The sequence below is a fragment of the Microtus pennsylvanicus genome, chromosome 7 (genome assembly GCF_037038515.1).
Source record: "Microtus pennsylvanicus isolate mMicPen1 chromosome 7, mMicPen1.hap1, whole genome shotgun sequence".
Lineage (NCBI taxonomy): Eukaryota > Metazoa > Chordata > Mammalia > Rodentia > Cricetidae > Microtus > Microtus pennsylvanicus.
This window is the reverse complement of record NC_134585.1, coordinates 122351414-122376426: the sequence shown is the minus strand read 5'-3', so window position 1 is coordinate 122376426 and position 25013 is coordinate 122351414. Positions and strand designations below refer to the sequence as shown.

The window sequence follows — 25013 nt, the reverse complement described above, 5'->3', positions numbered from 1 at the left end:
CCAGCTACTCAGAGGCTGCAAAGGAAGAAGACACCTCAAGACAGACCTGGGCTTATCTGGGCCACTTGGTGAGATTCTATCCATCTCAAAATGAAAAGGTTTTAAAATTGAAAAGGAAGGTTGGAGCTGTGGGTGTAGCTCAGGTGACAGTCTTGCCTAATGTGCCAAAACGCCACACAAACATCCTAGTGGTGCAGCCTGGGATTTGAGCACTGGGGCAGCAGAGGCAGGAGGATTCCAGATCATCTGTAGCTATGTTGGAGGCCAGCCTAGGGACAGGCAACACTGCTGTTGTTTCTTTAAGGTGGTGGTTAATACAGAAACTCCTAACTAGCCAAAGTACCAAGGGGAATTGACAATCACCTCCCTCTAAGCTTCAGGGAATATGGAGGATGAGTGGGCAGGGAGAATCAAGAGCCGGGGGCTAGAGAGATGGCTCAGTGGTTCATAGCACCCCCATGGGGAGGCTCGCATCCACGTGTAAGATCCCCATAAGACGCAACACCTGTCCTCCTCAGGCCCTGCACTCATGGATACATGCACACACGCACAATTTTCAATCTCTTTACCATGCTCAGACTCTAGGTTCAGTCGTCCCTGGAACTGGAAATTAGACCTTACAACGCTTCCTAGGCATTTTCCACACACCCTTATCTGCATGTGTGTCTGCCATATCTGTCTGCCAGGGACGTGGACTAAGTTGGTCTCTGTTTATGACGGCAGTAAGTCAAGGTCCGAAGCATCACGTGGCCACTAGCTGAACACAAAGTCCACATGCACTGTCTCAGCACTGCCCACAGTCCTGCTGAAAGTCACGAAACAGTGTGTACAGCTGCCCCCCAGACCACCCACAAAATCCCACTGCAGACTTTCTGCCTGGGCGTTTTTTCCCCTCAGTCTTATGCAAACATCAAAAAAGAGACAAATTACCCACATCTCAGAAATTGGAATTTTATAAAAAGGCATTTTTCTTTTATATCCATAAAATGATATAATTTTTGCAATTATAGAAATGTCATAAATTATACAGAATGTTCCTTAATTACAGCTCAATGCACTCAATGCAACATACTTTCTTCCCTCCCTGAAAAAACGAGAGAGAACCAAAAATAATAATATATATAGCTATCTATATATATATATGTATTTATATAATATAGACAAACAAAATACAAAAAAATTCATTTCCTCTTTGGTATAAAAATCAGACTTTCCCCTTAAGAGACACACAAACAGACATGATACTGGGCTTGTAAACTGTGTGGCCAAAAGGGATTTCCCCGTCAAGCCTTCCCCCTTCCTTCTCCCCACCCAGGCGGCCCCTCCTCACTACAACCTCCCTCCAGCTCCTTTGGGCTCCTACAGGGAACATTTAGATTCCTGTCCACCCAGCTCCACACTGTTCCTCCCCCTTACTCTGCTGCTAGCAAATAAGGTCTCTTCTGGGAACCGACAAGGCAGCAACTGCTCAAGAAGGGCAGGGTCCTAGGTTCCTGGGACAAAGCAGCAGAGGCCAGCTTCCTTCTCAGTCCCACCTCAGGGTAGGCAGAAACAGCACCCGAGAGGAGAGGAAGGAGGGAAGTGGGAAGTGGCTAAGGAACTGGGGACTCGACCTGGACTCTGAAGACACTCCCGCCCAGCCGTCTCCCTGCTTGCTCACTGAGAGCGATGGGCCCGTCTGGGCTGCCGCCCAGCACCAACAGGGTTTAGGTAATCCAAGAACTCACAAGTGCCCTGGGGAGGCAGGAACCAGGACACTCTTCCTTTCCATTCTCCCAACACCCTCTGCCTGACAGTTCTTCCCTACCTGGTAGCTCCTGTACCCATAAGGACAACGGTACCCTAAAGGTGACCCATGAGATGTGGCCCCTCCCAAGCCACTCCACCAGGTAGGAAATCCCAGTGTGCACCCGTCTCCTCTTCCCAGAAGAGTTGAGACACTAACCATAACATAAAGTCACATGAAGGCCTCCTCCACTTACCAAATAAAAAAGACAAAATCAAACAACACAAACACAAACCAAGAGGACACACGATGATGTGAGGGGCTTGGAGGCCCCAGCAGGTCTCTGGCTTCCCGGCATGATACATTCTTGTGTAATTCAGGAACAGGGCGCTAGGGCCCCTCTGGGGAGTAGGAGTAAAAAAATATGGAGATTATAGTCTCCCTGTGGACTCCAAGCAGGACAGGGGTGGACCCAATCTCATAGTTTTCATGGTTTTTGGTTCCACAGCTGGTCCCTCACTGTGGCCCCTGTCCAAGGCCCAAAGCCCTGGTCTGCCCCCGGGGCCCACTCCCTCCTCTTCCATAAACTGCTGAGATCTGCGGGGCAGTCCACCAGGCAGAGGAGGCAGGCTGCTGGGAGGGAGAACCAGCAGTTTCCCCGACGCTGGCCCGCGAGCTCTGGTTCCGGGCACAAGGGGTCCCAGTCCAGGTCTTTAGCCCTTGAGGGGCTTCTCAGCCCCTCCACTGGGGCTGTTGGCGCCATCGCTCTTCTTCCTGCGCAGGCTCTCGATCCAGCTGGAGCTGGAGCGTGTGCTAAAGCTGGAGAGGGCCAGCGAGCTGAGCCGCATGTTCTTGCCAGACATAATGAGCTCCCCAAAACCTTCCTGGTGTGAGAAGGCATAGCCGGAGCGCCGGGAGCCCGTGCGGCCCACTCGCCGCATGCAACGGTGCTGAGCCTTCTGTTTCTTCCTTACCAGCTGGGTGTAGCGGACCTGAGGAGGGCACCGGGAAGGGGAATCCTTCAGTGTCTGCTCATAACAGCAGGCAGCGCCACGTACAGGGACCCAGAGTACCATGGCGGATCATCACAGGAACTTCCGTAGCCATGTGCAGCATGAGCCCCCAGCGTCCCGCAGCCCAGACACAGCTCTAGAGGCACCCAAGCAGGAGAGGCTTTTCCTGTCACATTGCAGCTGCCCCCCAAGGTCTACGGCCAGCTTTGCCAGGCTTCTCACCGTGTCGGAGAGATCAGGCTTCAGGCTAAGCCTGAGGAAACGGAAGGCAACCACAGGCATGATGCAGACAGCCGTGGTGAGCGCGATGGTGAGCCACACGGTGGGCTGGGCCAGGGTGTTCTGGGCATTCCCTGGGGACAGGAGTCACGAAGTTGACAGAGGAGATCTTCTCACTTCCCCCATTGCTATTTCTGATGGTTCCATGTCCTCAACCTCAAAGCCCACGCCACCTTTGACTTCTCCTTTCTTTCTGGGCTTATCTCTAACTCTGTCTCTGGTCTCTAGCTCTCCCCAAACACCAGCCCTGTTTCCTCAGCCACCTCAGTGAAGCTATCTCTAGGCTAGTAGGGCATAAGTAATAGATAGTCTCCTCCTTCACCTCAAATCTGCTCTGTGCCTTTTCCAGCTAGGGAAGTACTGCCACCCACCTGGGCTGAAACCACACAGCCCAGCTCACGCCTCTCTTGCTCTCACACTCACAATCTAACCTGCTGGCTTCATTTTCTAGATAGCCAAAGAATTCCACAGTCACTGAATTCCAGGATCCCACCTGTCCCACTGAGATTGCTGGTAGAGGGCCTAACTGATCTGTTTCTCCTGTGCGCCGGCCTCTACTTTATTATCCAAATACGGTAAAGCAGTGACTCTAAAAACAGGACTTGGCCTGTGTAGCTCCTGCTCAAACCCTACGACGGAACAAGGCCTTTGTGCACTTTAGGCAAGCATTCTGTTGAGTTCTATCCTCAAACCTAGACGCCTCTTTTCTATACACACACCCCTTTTTCCTTTTAGAGACAGGACTTTGTGTAATTCAGGCTATTCTGAAACTTGTTAAGTAGCAGAAAAGGGCCTTGAACTCCTGGTCCTCCAGCCTCCACCTCTCAGGGGCTGGAACTGGAGGCCTGTGCTAGCCTACATATTTCCTAAAGGGATCTTTTGGAAAGATCAAAACAAATAACAAAAAGAAAGTGGCCTTTGACGCTGTGGTCTCCTTGCTCTAAAGGAAATGAAGACTCAGGCAAGGCAGAGCGAGGCACACTTGGAGCCTGCCATTCAAGGGCCTTTCCTTCTCCTGCTTCCCCAGGCTTCTTGCCCCACCCTAGGTCAAGGACCCTGAACTCTCAGCTCACTAGCAGCAGTTTCCTCTACAGGGCTCTGCCCGGCCACTCCCATTGGCTCTCACTCTGCTAACCGTGAAGCCCGCCACACCTTCCTTGGGGGTCATAGTCAGGCAAGGGCTGCTCTTCACTCTCATGGACATAGACACTCCTTGGTAGCAGGGCCTGGGTCAATTACTCTTGGTAATACATTGTACCTTGCAAGATACCTGGCATTAAAGTATAGTAAGTGCTGTCTACCCTGCTGCTCCCAGAACTGACTGGAGAGGATGCTCGGGTACTCACCCACGAACCGGAACTGGTTCGGAAACATGTCAAAGAGCCCATCGCTGTGCATGGCGAAGAGGATGGCAAAATAGACAGCGAGGCTGCCCCAGATGAAGAAGTGGTTGATGGCTGTCCAGTAGCCCGTGTCCAGTCCGATCTGCGGAAAGGAGCAGCGCAGGTAGGAGGACCTCCAACCCTACCCGTCAGGAACAGAGACGGAGTGCTGAGGGATGACCTCATACCTGCACACTGACCACAATGACCAGTGATGTGGCCACGGTGACGGCGAAAGACTGGTAGTCTGCCAGCTGGGTGCCATCGTCTCGTGTGGCCTCCGCGAACACCCCGTAGGGGATGAAGAACATGAGCACAGAGGTGTAGATGCCCTGGGCGATGCAGATGAAGAACTCTCGCTTGTTGAACAGGAGGTTCAACTGGCCTGGCTCGTACAGCTTCGGGTACTCCATGCTTCGCTGCTCAGGGACATCCTGTGAGGGATGCCACAGTGACGCTCTCCAGTCAAGGACAGATGCTAGCCCTGGCTCCCCCTTCCTAGTCTCTTAGATAACAGATTCAGGCTCAAGCCCTATCAGTGTTCGGCAACCCAGGGGAATTGCACTGGCCGCGGGCCACTGTCCCACACCTCCCCTCCAGCCTGAACAGACGCCCCTGTACCTGGTCAAAGACCCCCATGGCCAGCACCGGGAGTGACGTATACACGATGTTGTACAAGGTGATGAAATACTGGTCATACACAGTCTGGGAGGGAAGAGGGCAAGACAGTGGGTGACCAACCTCTAGGAGTCAGGCACAGAAAGACAGCTCCACACCATCAGGCAGCCCTAACAACTTCCCCAGGTCCTAAGATCGCAACTCTCCCAATGAACATTGTTTTCTTAGGTTAGTTATTTAAGACAGGGTTCACCTTGACATGGAACTCACTATGTAGCCAAAAGTGACCTCAAACTTTCAATCCTTCTGTCTCCACCTACTGAGTGTGCACACCATGCCCAGATTCAGAATTCAAGGTCAACCAGTGCTACATAGTAAGTAAGAGAGTCAGCCTGTGTTACATGAAACCATGCCCCCCCCAAAAAAAAGAAGAAAAGAAGGAAAAGAAAAACAGACATTTATTGACTGTATGTACTAACCGTGAAGTCAGTTAACAGGAGAGATGTAGTATCTGCTCCTAGGAGTTTATTTATTTATCATGTGTTTAAGAGAAATGGACGCGGGAGACCGGGGTTCGATTCCCCGACGGGGAGCCAAAAAAAAAAAAAAAAAAAAAAGAGAAATGGAAGTGCCTGTCTGGGAACACGGGTGCCACGGTGAGCGTGAAGATCAGAGCACAGCCGTGTGTCTCGGTCCTCAGCTTTCTGCCTTGTTTGAGACACAGTCTCTGCCACTGTGCAAGCCAAGTTAGCTGGCTCACAAGCTTCTAGAGATCCCATCACCTCCAGTTCTCACTTCCTATAGGCACAGTGACCTACGTTGCGGCTTCTACAGAGATTCTGGGGATCCGAACTCAAGCCTTCAAGACGGCACAAGCACTGGCCTCTCCCCAGCCTAGATATGCAGCAGAGAGTTCTAGAAACACTTTCTACCTGTGCTGAGAAGCCACAGAAGAAGCCAAACCAGAAGTGGACCATGGTGAATGCAAAATTCTTGTAGAAGAAATAGCAGAGGAATTTGCACATGCGCAGGTAGGACCAGCGCCCATGCACCAGCAGGAGGCGCTGCAGGAACTTGAACTGGGAAAAGGAATAATCTGAAGCCAGGACGGCCTGGATCCCTTCCTGCCCACTGATGCCCACACCGATGTGAGCAGCTGCAGAGACAAAGATGACATGAAGAATGACCATAAACTTCAGATTCCACTAGTTACAGACCCCACCCCTCAGTCTTCCCTCCTAGCTATAGCCCTGCCCCTCACTGCCCCCAACTCTTTCTAAGGACACTGCAGCCCTCCTGCCCAGCCCGTGCACCGCACAGCCCACACTCACTCTTAATCATGCTGACATCATTGGCCCCGTCCCCAATGGCGAGTGTCACAGCCTTCTTGTACTTCTTAACCAGCTCCACCACCTGTGCCTTCTGCAAGGGTGTCACCCGGCAGCAGATGACCGCTTTGCAGGCACATGCTGTCTCCAGAAATTCTAGCTCCATGTCAGCCTCCAAGGCGTGGGCCTGAAACACGGGGATACCTCAGCTCTTCTGGTCACTGATGATTCCACCCCCACCCCTCAAGTCAAGGGAAGCTGTGAGCAAGATAAGACTGCAAGACCATACTGAGGGAGGGCATAGCCAGTGTTGTCCTCTCTGAAGAGGGAACAGAGGAGTTGTGGGAAGCACTCAACAAGGTCTGAGCATTCTCCTGCTGACAGCCTGCTCCAAGCGAGAGATGGAAGTCTCACCAGGCTGTGCCCATTGATGACCAGGGCATACTCCCCAGCAACAGCCTCCAGGACAGAAGTGAGCTTTGAAGAAGAGAGTTTCCCCTGGTAGGTGAAGCCATTGCCCACAGTGTGGGATGAGTCCACCATCTTCTCCCGGGCTTTCCTGTGAAGGCAGGGATGAAACTGTGGGGGGCTCCAGGACAGTGGCAGAAAGGAAACAAAAGCCTGCCAGTCCCCGGGCACGTTCAGGGCATCTGTGTCCCCAGCCCCTTGTTTACCTGAGCTCCTCTCGCACCTCCAGAACAGTGTGGCCCGTGACTATGAACACCTCTGTCATGTCGTCAGTCAGCATCTTACACGAGTAGCCAATGTTCACAGCCGTCTCTGCCGAGAGAAAACAAAGGCGCGCAGTCAGGTGACTACCAGGGACCGCATGCTTTCCCACCTGGGGGTCCAGCTCCACACAAGGGCACGACAGCACCACTGTGCCCATCTGCTACCAGTTCTCACCTTGCTTATCTCCAGTGAGCACCCAAATCTTAATGTTGGCCAGAGTCAGGAGGGCAATCGTCTCTGGAACTCCCTGCTGAAGCTTGTCTTCAATGGCCGTGGCACCCAGCAGCTGGAAATACCACAAGAGCTCCTGAGGAGAGCTGTGCTCCACACCGTCTCGCCTCACCCTGCCTGTCCTGTTCATACCATCAGGTCACTCTCAACCTCTTCGTAGACGCTGGCCAGCCTGTCCTCTCGGCTGTCGTGGGCCAGGCTGGCCTGCAGGCGTCTCCTGGCCCACCCCTCATAGTATTCTTCATCCAGGTCTTTGTAGGCCAGCAGCAGCGTCCTCAGTCCGTCCCCTGCATATTCCTAGACCAAGAGGTGGGGGAGTCAGATGAAAGGAATTCTAGAAAACACAGCAAAAGACCTGCAACTCAAACCGCAACAGAGAGCTGAGATATCTTCAGTCGGATTTTAGACAATGTTTAACATGACTTTGTTATTTGTGTGCATGTGTAGAGGTCAAGGAAGGAAGCCATCTCCTCCCACCATATGGGTTCTGGGACCAGACTTGTGTCTAGGGTTGGCCACAAATGCCTCGATCTCATGAGCCATTTTAATGATCTTCCTGGTTGGTTTGTTGAGACAAAGTCTCATGTAAGCCAGGCTAGCCCCAAACTCCTCATCCTGATTCTATGTGCCAAATACTGGAATCATAGGCATGATGCCAGTCCTGGAGGCCTGGCTGATATTCTAGGATAGCCAGGACTGTTACACAGAGAAACCCTGTCTCAAAACAAACAAAAAGAAGGAGGAGAAGGAGAAAGAAGGGAAGGAGGAGGAAAAGGAAAAGAGAAAGAAAGAAAGAAAGAAAGAAAGAAAGAAAGAAGAAAGGAAGGAAGGAAGAAAGGAAGAAAAGGAAGGAAGGAAGAAAAGAAGGAAGTAAGGAAGGACAGACGGACGAACATTGGGGGCTGCTGAGATGGCTCAGCAAATAAGGGTGCTTGCTATCAAGCTTGAAGATATGAGCTTAATCCCCAGAGTCCACACAGTAGAAAGAACCAATTCCTTCCAGTTGTTCTTTGACCTCCACATGTTCACTGTGACATGAGCACATATATCAACTACAAAATATATACATTTTATATAAATACAAAATATATACGTGCACTAAACACGTGTATGTATGTATACACACACACATTTTTATTTTAAAAAGGACAACATGGGGTTGGATAGTTAAGCAGTTAAGAGCACTTGTTGCTCTTTCAAAGGACCTGGGTTCAATTTCCAGCCCCCACATGGCAGCCTACAACTGTCTGTAACTCCAGTTCTGGGGGATCCAACACCCTCACACAGATAGGAATACACACACACACAAAAAAAACCCAAACACCACGGCATATAAAATAAAAATAAATAAATCATTTTAAATAAATAAGGAGAGCATGCCCTGGCCACCTCCCAGTGCTGAGAACCGAGAAAGCGCAGGCCATCACCTACATTCAGGTGGTCAGTGGTGCTGCTGAGCAGCTCCTGTGAACAGGGGCGGAGTCTGTCTAGCAGGATTGTGTCAGCCCCTTTGCAGTAGAGTCGGATCTTGCCCTCTGGATTCCGCACTGTGAAACACAAGGGAGAAGAGTGCCAAAAATTCAGACAAAGTCCAAACTAAATGTATCATCACGAGCCCTCCAGCGCCTTCCCCACCCAGGCCTGCCTGCTTCCCCAAGTCTCCTCAGTTCCCTAGCACTGGCCTCACCTATGACTGACATCCGCTTGCGAATGTTGTTGAAGTCCAGTATGGCCAGCAGTTGGTAGGTGATGGCTGTACCGAGCTCATGGACAGTGATTGTTTTAGGGGTACGGGAACGGAACACAAAACCAAAGTTCCTAGCTGCGGTGACCAGAGCCCCCTCATCCGGGGACTGAGCTTTGTAGTACAGCTCTCCTGGTGGGGAAAAGGAGCATGTGCAGAAAGTGGCCACCGTCCAGCCACCTACCTTGCCCAGGAAGCCCACAGAGCAGCAGCCCAGGAGCATGAATGGGCTGTGCCAGAGGCTGAGCCATCCCTCAGCTCACCTTCGTCCTTTTCTTCTGACATGACGGTGTGACACAGGGAAAGGAGACGGAAGAACTCATGCGTGTGTGGGTCCCCCATCTTGACAGCCTCCAAGAGGCTTGGGTCCCAAAACAAGAATGTTTTGTCAGCCAGAGGATTAAAGGAGAAGTCAACAGGCGCTGGTCTCTGGAACAGGCAGGAAGCCTCGTGAGCTGCCAGGAGACCCTCAGGAAGTCACTGTCCTACCTACCCACCTCTTGGCCAAGATCCCGACTGCCTTGGGCCTCCAAAGTCTAGCTGGCCTTTACTTTTACTTTTCCCTTTTCTTTGAAACAGGGTCTCATTATGGAGCCTGGGATAGCCTGGAATTCTCTATATAAGCCAGGCTGGCTTCAAACTTGTGGTCCTCCTACCTCAGCCTCGCGAGTGCTGAGATTATGGGTGTGCACCATGCCTCATCTAGCAATTCCCACCCTGCTTCCAGTTTTCCTCTAAACATCAGCTTCCCCAGTGTCTTCCATTTCCTGTCCAGATAGCACACTGCTCCCGTCTATGCCTGTTACTGCTAGCCAGATGCCCAGACAGTATCTAACTCGCTGAAAGAATATTCAGAGACTGGATCTTACCTCTCCCAGTTCAGCTTTGTGTCCCAAGACATCAAACACGTCACCTGCACATGCCCAAAAGAAGGAAAAGCACATCAGCACGGGACGGCTCCAGAGCAGCACAGGAAAGCCTCGAGTGCAGACCCCATGGTCTGTAGGACCCTCAGGTCTACTCATCCTGTAGATGCCACTGCCTGCATCCTGCAAGTACCCTGGATCCCAGAATCCAGAAACCTGGCCACAAGGGTCGTAGGGCCCCTGCTCACTATGCTCATCCCAGCCACCTCCCAGGAGCTCTCCCCCTCTCTACCTGACTCTACAACACTCAGGTCTGTTGAGGTGCCTGGCACCTTCCAAGCCCGGAAAGCAGATAAAGCCTTATACCCTGGCAACAAGGTCTAGGTTAATACAAAAACCAGCTACTGCAGGGTCTCACACCTGCAAACACCCTGCCCCCCACCATCTCAGCAGCTCAGCCTCAAGGCCACTATGACAGGCCCATACCAGGAGGACTGCAGTTCCAGTCCAGAGATTCACAAGGGCCCCTTGCAGCAACAGTGGAGTCTGTATTCCTTTGGGCAGCCAAGGTAGGTCCACCCTGGCCAGGATGCCCAGAGGCCAGTGTCTTGGGGCTCATTTCAAATAACCAAGGCGTTCCCCTGGTGCAAGCCCCAACATTAGTGCAAGGGCTCAAGGGAGGGCAAGAAAGGGATTCTTAGTGCAATCCCGGCACAGGGCACAGGTACACCCTTTCAAGGTCCCTCGCTCCCAAACACCAAAGACGTCAGTGTCCAGAGTGATGGCGCCACTTTACCATAGCTGTGGCCATTGATGGAGCACTTGTTGAACACCATGATGTTCTGGGTGAGGGTGCCCGTCTTATCAGAGAAGATGTACTCCACCTGGCCCAGCTCTTCATTCAGAGTGGTGGTACGGGCCTCTGCAGGCGTCCGCTTCTTCATGCAGAACATCTTCTTGTCCCAGTTGATGAAGTAGCTGTGGCCCAAACGAATGACTTCCACACTGCATAGGGGACAGGAGGTGAGGCCTGGGAAGCAGGAAGGGAAGGAAATATCCCACTCACTGGGCCTTAGCTGCAGGCGCTGGCCTGGGAGGAAAAGGAATGAAGAAGACACCCGGGCAGGGAACCTGGACGGGAGGGGCAGGGAAGCCTGCAGTTGGAACTGACCATGGACCACAGACAAAGGAAATTTCCAACCCGACCCTCCTGATGCTCTCCACACAGACAGGGGCACAGGCTCTGGGCAGGCAGGACAGACGGCACAGGCAGAGAAGGAAGAGGGACCAGACACAGGGCACTTGGCCAGTTCTTACCTCAGAACTAAACACAGAAACCATGCAGAGAAAAATAAGAGAAAGTGCAAGAGGGAAGGGAAAGAGAAGAGAGAGAGCGTGAGGGTGCCGTGCAAGCACAGGGCCAGAGGCTCCCAGTCCCGTCATCCCTCACTGCCCAGCACAGGCAGGGCTCTACTGTCGCGCTGCAGAGCAGAGGCTAGAAATGTGGGCAGCGACTGCACGTCACAAGCGCAAGGGACTTTCAGCTAATCGTTACTTCTATGATCCGGGCTGTTCACATTCCCAGAAAAGAGCCCTGTGTTTGGTCCCAGGTGGCCAAGCAGTGGGCCACACATCTGGAACCTTCCTTCAATGTGACTGAGGCTCCTATCAGGATCCTGCTACTGGGCAGAAAAGTGAGATAAGTAGGAATGTGGTCAAGGCTGTCCCAGGCAGCTAGCCAACCCTACTTCCACCTCCCCCAAACCTGAATGCTGACAACTCAGGAAAAAACTTCCTCAGGCAGCTACCAAAAACAGGTTCAGCAAGGCACAAAGTGGGAAAACAAAATGAGGGCCTAAGCAAAACATCTAAATACCAGCAAAGAAGCAAAGTGATCAAGACTGTGTTAGGGAAATAACCAATACTTGCAAAGGGATTTGGTGCTGTTGTGGTTGGTTTTGTTTTTTATATTTTTTGGGGGGAGTGCAATGGAGTGGGGGCAGGATCTCGTTCTGAAGCCAAGGCTGACCACAAACTTGTGGTGGTCCTCCTGCTTCAGCTTTCCCATGTGCTGTGAATCAGGCATGAGGCGCCAGGTCAGACTGACATAGTAACCTAACCCTTTATATCTATTTTCCAATCCAGTGTCTTCTACCAAAACACCCTTATGAAGAAAGAGACACAGGCATCATGTGGGAAAGGAAAACAGACAGCATGTGAGGCCCTAGGTGACTGGGCGAGCCTGAGGTCCCGTGGCTAAGTAGGCAGCGGTCAACCCAGACTCTTGGATGCCCTGCATCTTCTCACAGTTGGCATCACTAGGATTTGGGCTGGGGAGCAGAGCCGAGCAGTCTGGGCATTTTTGTTAAGTGAAATGAAAGCTAGGAAGAATTCTGAGTAATTGGATAAATACCTCCTTAAAAACGCATAGGCCAAGCCTGGTGTGGCATACAGACCTGCGCCCCCAGCACTAGAGAGGCTGAGGCAGAACTGCCAGCTCTAAACCAGCGTGGGATACACAGTAACTGATCTGAATACAAAAGATCACAGGCTCCCTTATCGCAAATGCAAGGCACTCCTCCTCCACCACCGCCCTCTCCTCCCTCTGTCCTCACTGGCCTCCGCCTAACATTCTCCTTCCTTTCCACACTCCTCCTCCACCACCGCCCTCTCCTCCCTCTGTCCTCACTGGCCTCCACCTAACATTCTCCTTCCTTTCCACACTCCTCCTCCACCACTGCCCTCTCCTCCCTCTGTCCTCACTGGCCTCCGCCTAACATTCTCCTTCCTTTTCACGTCCTACTCCGGCTGCTCACCACAGCCAGCCAGCGACTGCTAAAGCATTCCTGAAGACTTCGATCACAGCCTTCAGGTTTCCAAAACCCATTCCTAAAGGTCCCCAGACAAAGGTTGAAGACCCTTACCAATCAATCCAGTCAAAACTTGTTTCCAGACCCCTCCCCTACAGCTCCTAATTGCTCCTAACATCCCAGCTTCTCGGATATATACCCTCGTTTCCAGACCTCTCCCCTACAGCTCCTAACACCCCAGCTTCTTGTCTGTACACCCTCGTTTCCAGCCTCTTCCCTCCTGCTCCCCAGCCTCCACCCACCCATCCCCCCCACAGTCATCTCCGTGTCTGAGATGTAAGCCTGACTGCTCAGAGCTATGTCTCCCTGCCCTCAAGAACTGGTGCCTGCAGCTACCTCAGGTTCTAGTCCCGGGTGAGCCAACCTGCTACTCTGAGGGCAGAGAAGACCCACACAGCTTAGCAGCCCCAGCGACCCACAGAGGACTCATAGGCAAACAGCTTCTATTCTGTGACATGTTTAGGGCTTTCCTCCTCTATCATATTTAAGTATACAAGGGAAGGAAATCAATTTTTTGTTCATCTTTGTGCTTATTTCCCAGAATAGGCATGCAATAGCACATGGTGCTGGATAAATCAATATAGTTTCTACCCCACTATAATCCAGAGCCAGGAAACTTTGAGAAAATAAACAGGTAACATTAAATGGCCACAGTATAGAAAGGACTCCATATTCCTTGTCAAGAATTTCATCTTCATGGAGAAGTTGGCAAGGAAGCCCCTGAGCTCCTGGAGAGAGCCACGGGCAGAGAACACACACCCGACATACAGAGAGACGGAGAGCCACGGGCAGAGAACACACACCCGACATACAGAGAGACGGAGAGCCACGGGCAGAGAACACACACCCGACATACAGAGAGACGGAGAGCCACGGGCAGAGAACACACACCTGACATAGAGTGAGACGGAGAGCCACGGGCACCTGACATAGAGTGAGAAGGGAGAGCCACGGGCAGAGAACACACACCCGACATACAGAGAGACGGAGAGCCACGGGCACCTGACATAGAGTGAGAAGGGAGAGCCACGGGCAGAGAACACACACCCGACATACAGAGAGACGGAGAGCCACGGGCAGAGAACACACACCCGACATACAGAGAGACGGAGAGCCACGGGCAGAGAACACACACCCGACATACAGAGAGACGGAGAGCCACGGGCAGAGAACACACACCCGACATACAGAGAGACGGAGAGCCAGGGGCAGAGAACACACACCCGACATACAGAGAGACGGAGAGCCACGGGCAGAGAACACACACCCGACATACAGAGAGACGGAGAGCCAGGGGCAGAGAACACACACCCGACATACAGAGAGACGGAGAGCCACGGGCAGAGAACACACACCTGACATACAGAGAGACGGGAGAGCCACGGGCAGAGAACACACACCCGACATACAGAGAGACGGAGAGCCATGGGCAGAGAACACACACCCGACATACAGAGAGACGGAGAGCCATGGGCAGAGAACACACACCCGACATACAGAGAGACGGAGAGCCAGGGGCAGAGAACACACACCCGACATACAGAGAGACGGAGAGCCACGGGCAGAGAACACACACCCGACATACAGAGAGACGGAGAGCCACGGGCAGAGAACACACACCCGACATACAGAGAGACGGAGAGCCACGGGCAGAGAACACACACCCGACATACAGAGAGACGGAGAGCCAGGGGCAGAGAACACACACCCGACATACAGAGAGACGGAGAGCCACGGGCAGAGAACACACACCCGACATACAGAGAGACGGAGAGCCAGGGGCAGAGAACACACACCCGACATACAGAGAGACGGAGAGCCACGGGCAGAGAACACACCTGACATAGAGAGAGACGGAGAGCCACGGGCAGAGAACACACACCCGACATACAGAGAGACGGAGAGCCACGGGCAGAGAACACACACCTGACATAGAGAGAGACGGAGAGCCACGGGCAGAGAACACACACCTGACATAGAGAGAGACGGAGAGCCACGGGCAGAGAACACACACCTGACATAGAGAGAGATGGGCACAACGGTGTTGAGGATGATGATGTAGGACCAGAAGGAGAGGAAGCCAGAGAAGAAGGCACTGTCCACCGCCTCATCCCAGGGCAGGTAGACCTGGAAACGTGTCCCGACTTCGTGCTCCCAGATGGCATTGCCGATGGCCAGGATCACTCCCATGCAGACCAGAAACCCAAAAATCTGAGAAGGAATTAAAAGCACAGATAAGGCCAGGACTTAGAACTGGGGTAGCTACTTCTGACACATTAAAAATCTATAGCCTGTGCTAGCACACACAAGGCCAACAGCATACTCTACAGATTTATTGTATAGAATGCCCTTTTCCCTTCTTGGGAATTGAACCCAGAGCTTTGTGCATGCTTGCCAATCTACTACTAAGTTACATCCTAAAGCCTTTTCTCGTTTTTGCTTTGAGACAAGGCTGGCTTCAAATCTGTGGCAATTTGAGGCCCTCAAATTCTGAGATTTCGGGTGTACACCACCAGGCCTGGTTTAGGAAGATCGAGAGTTCAAGGGCAGCCTAGGCTACCGAGCAAGACTTTATCTGAGTGAGACAGAGACAGGGAGGGAACAATGGAGTCCACTGTCTGGTGTCCAACAAGTAATTCCAAAATTGCACCTATGTTATGACTCTGAAAAGCAGGGATCATCCAGGTCAGCAGCCACCAGGGGGCGAGAAGAGCCTTTGTAGGAGGAATTAGCCAGACTTCAGCCTGGGTTTCCGGAAACCTTTAAAGCTAAGAGGGGCAACTCAACTGCTGTCCTCAGGTTTCCCAAAATGGCGTGTTGGAAGCAGGCAACTGGCAGGAGGGGCACAAAATGGGGAGGAAAAGCCCAAGAAGGAAACCCAATTCTGGACAGACAGGAGAGCCCAGGGACTACCAAAGCAAGCACAGAGACTTCCTCTTGGGAGCCTACATTCTTAGAAGCCTGCTAACCATCTTCCCCATGGAAGTTTTCTTTTAACTCTGACTCCATCTCCATGAAGGCCTCCTTGTCCCCGGCAAGGGCTAAGAGGTCCCATGCGTATCCAGATGTCATCAACAGAGGGTGGCTTAGCTTAGCTCTCTTTAAGTGTTCCTAAGGCTTTTAAAACAACATCTTCCAAGTCTGAAAGGCGTCTGAAACAAACACCACCCCTGAGAAGCCAAGCCTGGCTGCTGCCTAGAAAAAAACCAAGGGGGCAGAAGGGGCTATGGGGAGAACCTCTGGGAAGCTCACCCAGAGGACCAGCGTGTTCATCAGGCGGTCGATACTTGTTCTCTTGAACTTTGTCCTGCCACTGTTCTGCATCAGCTTGGTGTCAGGGCCTTGGGAATAACGGGAAGTCAAATAAACACAGTGGCCTGCGGAGCCATCGGAGCAGAAGCACTAGGCGGGAAGGGCAGTAGCTCCGTAGGAGCAACTCACGTGTGCTACCAGCCACACCCCGAGGGACGCCAGGAGGCTCACCTGCAAAGATGACCAGCCCGAAGCACCACTCAGTGTTTCTCAGCACACAGCCACGCAGCAGCATATTCTGGTTGCTCAGGGGGAACTTGTTTTCCTTCCAGTACAGTGTTCCACTGAATTTGTCCAGCTTGTTGTTGGGAGGTTCACAGATTACTTCCCCTGACACGAGACAAAAGTGCCACTACTCAGAATCCAGTCATATGATAAGGGAACAGAAAAGGTAGTGAAGGGCTGGGAGAGGCTTAAAGAACACTTCCTGTTCTTCCAGAGGACCCGAGTGTGTTTCCCAGCATCCTTGGGTACCTCATAACCGCCTATAAATCTAGATCCAGGGGATCTAATCCTCCCCCCGGCCTCTTTAGGCATCCGCACACCTGGCACACGTGCGCACACACCCACACCACACACACACACTCATGAATCTTAAGTAATACAATTGTGGGGCACACTTTTAATTCCAGCCCTGGGGAGACAGAGGCACGTGGATCTCTTGAGTTTGAGGATAACCTGATCTATATAGAATTCTAGGCCACACGGCTCCATACTGAGACCTCCTCACACACAGAAAAAGTTTTAATAGAAAAAGTAGCCGGGCGGTGGTGGCGCACGCCTTTAATCCCAGCACTCGGGAGGCAGAGGCAGGCGGATCTCTGTGAGTTCGAGACCAGCCTGGTCTACAGAGCTAGTTCCAGGACAGGCTCCAAAGCCACAGAGAAACACTGTCTCGAAAAACCAAAAAAAAAAAAAAAAAAAAAAAAAAAAAAAAAAGAAAGAAAAAGTAGCTGTGTGTGTGTGTGTGTGTGTGGCCTCTAAAGACATGACATACTGCTTGCAGGACTTACTTAACACCACATAAACCGGGTGAGGTAGTGCCTGCCTATAATCCAGAACTCTAGAGGGCGGGAAAGGCAATCAGGAGTTCAAGGTTACCTCCACAACATAGGGAAAAAATAACAGGGTGGCATGAACTAACATTGAAAATATACATATTCATGCCAGGGACATAGCTCAGTGGAAGACCATCGCCTAGGTCCTGGGTTCATCCCTAGCAGCACAGAAAAAAATGTACATACACTTAGATAACGAAATACCGTGTGTGTGTGTGTGTGTGTGTGTGTGTGTGTGTGTGTGTGTGATGTCGGCAAGCACCACCCACATGCACATGGAGCCAACGTCCACACGGGGTCTCTTCCTCCACCACTCCCACTTTACTCCTTCCTATTCCACTTATCCATGTGTGTGTGCATATGTGTGGACAAGCATGTGTGGACACATGCGTACCAGGGTGCACATGTGGAGGTCAGAGTCCACTGCAGGATTCAGTGCTTTCTTCCCAGAAATTCAACTCAAGTAGGTAAGCCTGGCAGCAAATCACCCACTGAGCCACCTCACCAGCCTCTACCCTGTTTTCTGGGGCAGAGTCTCTCCCTTACTGAACCTGGAGCTCACTGATTGGCCAGCCTAGATGTTCACAAACCCTAAGGAGCTCCTAGCGTGGGACTGCAGCTGTGCTGCTACACCTGGCTTTTAATGTGAGTACCAGGCATCTGAGCTCGGGGCCTCGGGCTTGTACAGTAAGGACTCCGACAACTATGCATTTCCTTGGCCCCCAAACCACAAAGCTGAGACTATTCCACATACAGAGCAGGTCACAACACTTTGTTCTTATCCTTAAGCATCACTGGAACAAAAGACTAAATGGCCAAATAGTGCCAATCTACGAGCACCATGTCACTAAAGAGAACAGGGCAGATTCCTTATGTGGTGCAACAGCCACAGTGCCAGCATCCCGAGGGCAGAGGCAGGCGGATCTCTGAGTTCCAAGTCAGCCTGGTCTACATAAGAAGGTCCAGGCCAACCAGGTCTTAGTGAGACTATTCTATATCAAACACATGTATTTAACAAGCAAGCAGGCATGTTGTAGAGATTTTAGTAAGACCACAGTTCTTAGGGTTACACATGTAAGTAAACTGTCAGCTAACATGGCTATGAGGAGGCAGAGCTGGAGAGGAAGCGAGAACATGGATTCTCATACACAGGCTGACTGGTTACAACGAAGAAAAGCACTATTCTTGGCTGATAAGTAAAAGGAACGTGCTGAATTTCTCTCAGCACGCCATCAGTCACAAAGCTTACTTGAAATAACCATCAGTTCAAAAGTTCAGGGTACCACCTGGCATTCCAGACATGATCCTCTAGAAAACATCCAGAGACCAGATCCAGAAGATACAATAATGGACTCCAACCCCAGCCCACAGTCTCCTTCCAAAGTTGCTCCAGGACTGCTCACCATCAAACTTGGCCAGCTTACTGATGTCCCCCAGCTCTGAAGTGATTGGAATTGCCTGGCGCACTTTCATGTTGGTCTCTCTGGAAGAACAATAAATACCCTTGAGTCCTGGCCTCTCCCTCCCAGAAGCTGGAATCAATCCTTGGGCACCTGATCCTAAATGTCTCCGCCTAGAAAACTCGGATACATTCAGGGCCTTTCCTGCTCCTCAGTTTTCTAGTACAGAGCCCTGGCCTGGGATCTGCCTTCAAACAGTCATTTCCCCCTAAGGGCTCAAGGAGAAAGGATGCTGACAGCAAGCATGCCACTCACCCATCCAGTTCTGCCGTCTCTATGTAGCACAGCCCATGGGGCTCGCTGCTGGAAAGGAGAAGGAGGTCCGCCTACACAGAAAGCCTGATGAGAACTCACACACACAAACCTCTGCCCTCTGTGGGCTCTTAGCGGCAATCACCCCAGTGTCTCTCATTGTATACCATCCTGTTTGGTCTGAAATTCATTATGCAGACCAGGCTGGCCTTGTCTCTGCCTTTGCCTCTGCCCTGGGATTAAAGGCCCATGCCCATTGTGACTGGCATAGAGGTATATCCTTTTGTTTTTAATTCAAAAAGCATGAAAAACTAATCTGAGCATGTTAACATGGCCCAGAAGCCACCATCTGGAAAATCTCTTTCCATGAGTGTTAAGAAAACCAGGAAGGAATTGTCCCCTTCAACCAAAGAAGACAAACAACCCTGCAGACTGAAAAGGCACCCGGGCTCTTACCGCCACGAACTGGTTATTCTCTAGCTTGATAATGTCACCAACACAGACATTCATCCATTGCTCTCGCTGGAGGCTATAGCAAAGAGAAGACAGCAGAGGCCATCAGTCACTACCAAGGTTTCCATGGAAACCTCCTTCCTCCCTGGAGCCCTGGGAGCCAACAGCCACTCACACGCCATTGATCAGCACCTGAGAATGCCGGTTATTCACCTGGTTATCACTCTTGTGGCGGAACTGGAAGAGAACTGAGAAAAATGAGACACCTTCCCTCTCCCCCCACTGGAACTAGATCAGAGGAGCTCAGAGCATCCTGGGAACTCTCCCTAAAGGCAGCTGGGGTGGGGGTGACAACTCACATAGTCATCAGTGGCATCTTTAACAGCCGTGATGGTGAGGACGAGAACCAAAGGCACAATGGTGGTGAACCAGGACAGGGACGAGATCTGGGGGATCAACTGAAAAGAGAGGCGCGCTGTGTTGAAGTCCCTGTCCAGGGGTTCTTCCCCTGATCCCACCTCTTCTTTGGCTTAACTCAGTTTTGTGAGTGACAGAAGATGTAAGACAGGTCACTTACCTGCAGAATGAGAAGGAACAGGAAGTAGGTGTTGGCAACCTCCTGGAACTGCTCAAAGAGGTTGACAGGCAGGAAGGTGAGGATGTTGTACTTGGAGGTCTTGATGCAGTTACTCTATGGCAGTAGAAGGGGAGAAAATAAGGGAGGCACCCTTCATCCCAACCTAGTCAGGCTGGGGCTGCCTCTTCCTTCTTTGTACTTCCCAAACCTTCTGCACACACTCCCCTGCCAACACCCCAGGTGTGGCACAGGGAAGAGGAGGAGGAAAGGAAAAGTCTCTCCAAGGCCAATGTATTTTGCTTCAGCGAGAGCTGGAAACTTTAGCCCAGCAGATGGAAATTGGCCAAAGCTGTTTCCCTGCCTCGCCCAAGTCCCCTTCCCTTGGCCTCAGCTCCCGATACTCTTCTTGCCCAGCTCTGGAAGAGGGAGCGCTTACCGCGTACTGGAACTTCTCATTGTATTCTCGGTCATTAGCCCGTGCCCTCCGCTCTTCTTCTGCAACGGAACAAGGCTGCGGTCAACGATGTAAGGCCGTCTCAACCTTTGTGAGGGTTCCACTGAGCGACGCTTCTCTCCCCAGAATACAGCTTTGGTACCACTAGACTCTTTGCTCTAGTCCACAGTTTGTCAACAGCTGCATGCTGCTCCCCCACTTCCCCTCTAGAGACAAAGTCTCACTGTGGCATGAGGCTGGCCGCGGTCCTCCTCAGCCTCCCTTGTGCTACCATCACAGTGCCGGACAAGTCTCTGTTCCTGCCAACTGCCAAAACCTTCCACTCAGTCGAGTAGTGTGTGTGTGTGTGTGTGTGTACCCCCCCCCCACCGCCACGCATGCCCAGGTCCCTCTGCTCTTGTTTATAACACATCCATCATCATGGTGAAGGTGTGGGCTGAGGGGCGAAGTTCCCTCCCATGTGGAGACTACTGCAAACCTGCTCCTGGCACTGTCCTCACCCGAAGCAGGGGAGGAGCACGGTGGGTGGGGCCAAGACAGAGGGTCACAGTGCCCTGGAACTGCTCTGCGGCAGCATCCCAGGCCCACGTGCAGTTTCTCTAAAGGAGCCTCCTGTCACATGTCACCGTGAGCAGTTTCTGACTGGTGGACAATGACATCATCCTATTGCAAAGCGCATCTTCAAGTGTGGGGGTGTGTGTGTCAGAGATGTGGGTCATGCGGACTGAGCAGAACAGAGAAGAGGAGAGGCAACTGCAATCTTTCTCAACCATTTTCAGATATTTTTCTTAAAAGGAAATGTCACTGTTACCGACCCTTATTTAGTTACACCTAACGGAAACCCTGAAGACCCAGGCTGCGGGTGCCAATTTCAGGGCCAAGAATACGAGATGTCCTATGTGGGGTTCCCTCCTCAGACCTAAAAGGGAGTAGTAAGCCTGCCACCCTGTATCTATCTGACCGAGAATCCAAGGTAATATTCCAGACCTCTTCCCCCAACAAGCACAATGCAACAGCAAACCCCAGGCCACAGAATCACCAGACAAACGAGCCATTTGAAAACCAGAAACTTCTCTCAGAGGGTCCCCTTTCTACTGAGACTCTAATCGCCAAGGGCCATGCAAAGGAAGAAGGAGGATCCCAAAGGGCCAACGGAGGAAGGGAGGCGGAGGACAAGGGAATGCGGAGGTCAGAGGAGGGAAATCACAGATGTGAGAGCTGCCAGACACTGCCTCCCTTTACCTGTCCCCCAAGAGGGCTTCTTCTGACTCCAAGATGGAGGCGCCCCGGTCCGGGCCCACTTCTCAGGCATCTCCTTGGGGACCGTCATGATCCCGTTTTAAGAAGGTGCACTGTCTGTCGTTGGCCTCAGCGGCGCTTATGGGGCATAGGCGGTCCCCCGGGGAGGCGCAAGAGCTGCGGCCACGCAGAGGGGAGCCCCGGCCGCTGGGCGCGCATGCCACCCGCAGCAGCCCAAACCATCCTGGCGGCCACCTGCGCCTGGGACCACCAGCTCTGCAGGAGCTCCACTCCCGAATCCCAGGACAGAGGCGGGAGGTGGAGCTTTGGGTGGCCGGAATGGTGCCCACGCCCCAGGCTCCGCCCCACCTGCTCCCACTGCAGAGCTGAAGTCTGCCAGTGCCGCGTAGGCGAAAGGCAGTGCGCGGCCCCGCCCCCTCCCCCAGCCAATGCGGGAGAGAGAACCGCCCGCGTTGTCCAGGGCAACGGCTTTCATCCCACACACCCCTCCTTCCGCGGGAAACTGAGGAGGACTCCGGTGGGTAGGCAAAGGAGGCCAGAGCCCAAGAGCCCAGACCAAAGAGTAGAATCTGCAGGTGCTTCTCACTCACGGCTGAGTTCCAGCCAAGGATGAAAGGAGGAATTCGGTTTCTCAGGCTACCGCCCCCCATGCCTGGCAGCCTTAACCGCGCCCCCCTTCAGAACCTTACTAGCAATCCCTCTTCCCTTGGCTCCCTAAGTCATAATGACAGCCACTTTGATCATGGTCCCAGAGACCCACTCCTTGCTGCTCTTACCTGGGGGGCGCTTTTTTGCACACAGTGCCATCTCACCCAGCAAGGTTCCAGCAATCCCATGGGAGACCCTGCAAGAAAGCAACAGACACACGTGGTAGAGAATTCTGCATTCCCTTCTGGAATTTATTCTAGCTATGGCCCTGCCATCCCCCACAGCCTCCAACCCCACTAAAACTCTCCTCTTCCTGCTGATATGGATACCCGAGTGTGTGTGTGTGTGGGGGGGGTGTTCTTCCCTCTGTCCTGGATAACATGAGGAAACTCAGAATTAATAGAAACCAAAACCTACAGAGAGGGGCCTAGAAGAGACCAGATATTGACAAAAGCCGCGCAGCCCTCAAGGTATCCCCCTCAGGAACAATGGATGTCCCATGTGCCCTCCTGGTCGAGATGAATATGGCCTGTACTAGAAAACAGAATTGTCCCAGCAGGTTGGGTGGAGATAACACGAGCCAGGAAACACCTGGCAGAGCATCAGGAAACAGGGTGGGCACGTCCCACCCTTCTAGAAAGTTCATAATTTCCCCGCCCCCACTCTCATTACTGGGACTCCCATTATCACCTCCTCCCCAGAGGGGTTCGTATCAGAGGCATGGCCACCACTTCCTGCAGACAGTCCCCAAACCACTTCCTAGCGATTGGGGCCATCAGAGAGGTCTTCCCAAGCCTGCTGAAGAGTTTGCTTTCTCTCCCACCCCAGGTCTAGTCCAGCCAGTATGACACTAGATACAGGCTCAAGAGGCCTCTGTTTCCTTTCCACCCTTTCTCCTAAAAAGGTGCAAGTCCTGGCCAAGGAAACCCTTCCTTTAGATGGAAAATCTTCCCCCTCCTTTCAGCCCCACGAGCTACTAATTGCCTGTCTGCCCAATCTCTGTAATTACTGACTCTGGTCCCAGCCCAGTCACCCACACCAATTCTCGCTTCACTAACACACACTCCCTCCTTGACCTCAGAGCAGACAATCCCGAGAGGCATACGTCCTTTTCACTCCTAACTCTCCACGACCGTGGCAAGCAACGGTGCTGTCCCCTTGGCTCGGGAAGGAAACCTCAATCGCATTTTGGTGATGCCAAGGCCTCTTCCAGGGCCCCAGCCAGGGTCTCCACCCAATCGAGACATGAGTCATGGGAGGGTGGGGAGCGAAGCCAGAGGTTAAAGGAGAGGATGCAGGGTGGGCATTACTGGCTCCTACCTAGCCCCACCCCGGTGGGAGGCTACCAAGCGTCGTTAGCTCTCAGATCTGAGTGTTCTTCCTTTGGAAGAGTTAACAGTAGAACTAGCTGACCATCAAGAGTCAAGACTGGACACGGTCAGGAAAGTTCTTTTACCTCTAAGACCCTGGGGAGACTGACTGAAAACAAGTTTGGCCCCAATCCTCGAAGCGGACAAACACAGTAACAGAAATCACTGGCAACAGGGTCTCCCTCTCAGGATATCCTGGGTTTTCTAAACCGGGTAGGCCCATCAGCCACGTCGCCTTGCCCCGTCACCCTACCCCAGCCCCCTCTGCAGCCACATCTGGGATAAAAATAGCCATCCCTGAGAAGGAGGCAGCGCTCCACTAAGGAAAAGGGCTCCTCCTCTGAGTCTGGCCTCAGCTCCTTCCCAACCAAGAGTCTCTCCCGAGGAAGAGGTCGGCGAGGCAGGAGAAAACAAGAACGCCAGGGGCCACTTTCCTTCGCTGCCAAGGACAGTGTCCAGGACCCACTGCCCAGCTCTGAGCTGCCAACGCGAACACCCCTGGCACCCTTGGTTTTCCTGGGGCACAGAGCCCTCCACCTTCGCGGGACAAATCCGATCGTCCCCAAACTCCCTTTCCAGGCACCTAAAGGCTGGGACCAGGGTAACTCCTCGCACCCCAACTCTCGGCGCGCCCCATCTTCCCAGGCTGCGCACAGCGACTGGCTCTCTCCATCCTGGGGAAGCCTTCGCCCCAGCCTCCCCCAGTGGCCCCGTGGCCCTCCGGGTCCACACCCCCGGCCCGCGGCGGGCGCCTCACCTCAGCGCGCGGCGCTCGGCGCTCCGCCCGGCGGCCCCGTCCAGCCCATGCCGGGGGCTGGGGCGGGGGCGCTCGGCTCCGCTGCCCGCAGGCTCCCGCCCCCCAGCGGCGGCCCGGCTTCTCCCAACCCGGGCCCCGGCCCGCTACTTTGTGTCAGTTTCGGCCGCGGGGCGGAAGTGACGGCGGCGGCCGCGGGCGGGGGGCGGGAGGGGCTTTGGGGAGTGAGGGGCGCGGCGTGCGCCATTTTGGTGCGGAGGGGAGGGTCCCACGCTCCAGCCCAGGACACGCAGGCGTTCGGCGAGGTTGGAGAGCGCCGGGATGCTGTTTCTTTATTTTGGAAGCCTGAGACCGAGAGAATGCTGCTGTCTCAGCCAGAGAACATCTGCGGGGAGGAGCCTGACGTGGGAGAGGCAGTGAAGGAGCCCCTTAGTGCGCTTCCCTCCTCGCCCTGGCTCGTCTCCTGGCCTTTCACCTCCTTAAGTGGCACAGCCCCGCATTGCCTGGGTGTTGCTTTGTGCCTCAGTTTCTCTGCCTGGTTGTCAGTCGCTGGGAAGATGGCCCTGCCCTTACCACGCCCCTTGGGTGATGCGCGCGAGCACACCTTTCCAAGAACAGTCTCTCTG

At 53.0% G+C, this 25013-nt stretch overlaps 1 protein-coding gene across 3 annotated transcripts; it reads right to left on the bottom strand.

Annotated features, from left to right (window-relative positions):
* Window positions 1–2100: 2100 nt before the first annotated feature.
* Atp8b2 (ATPase phospholipid transporting 8B2) lies at window positions 2101–24524 on the bottom strand. Of its 3 annotated transcripts, XM_075978404.1 has the most exons (28): window positions 24391–24524; window positions 22392–22459; window positions 20338–20396; window positions 19902–20015; window positions 19684–19782; window positions 19500–19561; window positions 19328–19400; window positions 18875–18945; window positions 18563–18642; window positions 16273–16431; window positions 16042–16130; window positions 14804–15000; window positions 10716–10924; window positions 9923–9966; window positions 9317–9482; window positions 8997–9185; window positions 8741–8856; window positions 7442–7606; window positions 7253–7364; window positions 7021–7126; window positions 6761–6905; window positions 6350–6533; window positions 5951–6174; window positions 5022–5105; window positions 4589–4834; window positions 4365–4503; window positions 2962–3092; window positions 2294–2718 (listed from the first exon to the last, which is right to left on the bottom strand). In XM_075978404.1, exons 2-28 carry the CDS (start codon window positions 22420–22422, stop codon window positions 2440–2442), a joined length of 3573 nt encoding a protein of 1190 aa, XP_075834519.1. In that variant the 5' UTR covers window positions 22423–22459; window positions 24391–24524; the 3' UTR covers window positions 2294–2439. The 3 variants fall into 3 exon arrangements, with proteins under 3 accessions (XP_075834516.1, XP_075834519.1, XP_075834518.1); XM_075978401.1 differs by lacking the exons at window positions 22392–22459; window positions 24391–24524 and adding an exon at window positions 21598–21896 and having other exon boundaries at window positions 2101–2718; XM_075978403.1 differs by lacking the exons at window positions 19902–20015; window positions 20338–20396; window positions 22392–22459; window positions 24391–24524 and having other exon boundaries at window positions 19517–19561; window positions 19684–19731.
* Between the last annotated feature and the right edge of the window lie 489 nt (window positions 24525–25013).

What these genes read in the sequence shown, in the direction of transcription:
- Atp8b2 (XM_075978401.1), bottom strand. Translation starts at nt 21,685, where the DNA reads ATGACGGTCCCCAAGGAGATGCCTGAGAAGTGGGCCCGGACCGGGGCG. An exon ending in AGAATAACCAGTTCGTGGCG is followed by an intron (nt 18,946 to 19,327) that starts GTAAGAGCCCGG and finishes CTTTCTGTGTAG; the next exon opens with GCGGACCTCCTTCTCCTTTC. An exon ending in CATCAATGGCCACAGCTATG is followed by an intron (nt 9,967 to 10,715) that starts GTAAAGTGGCGC and finishes GGGCATGTGCAG; the next exon opens with GTGACGTGTTTGATGTCTTG.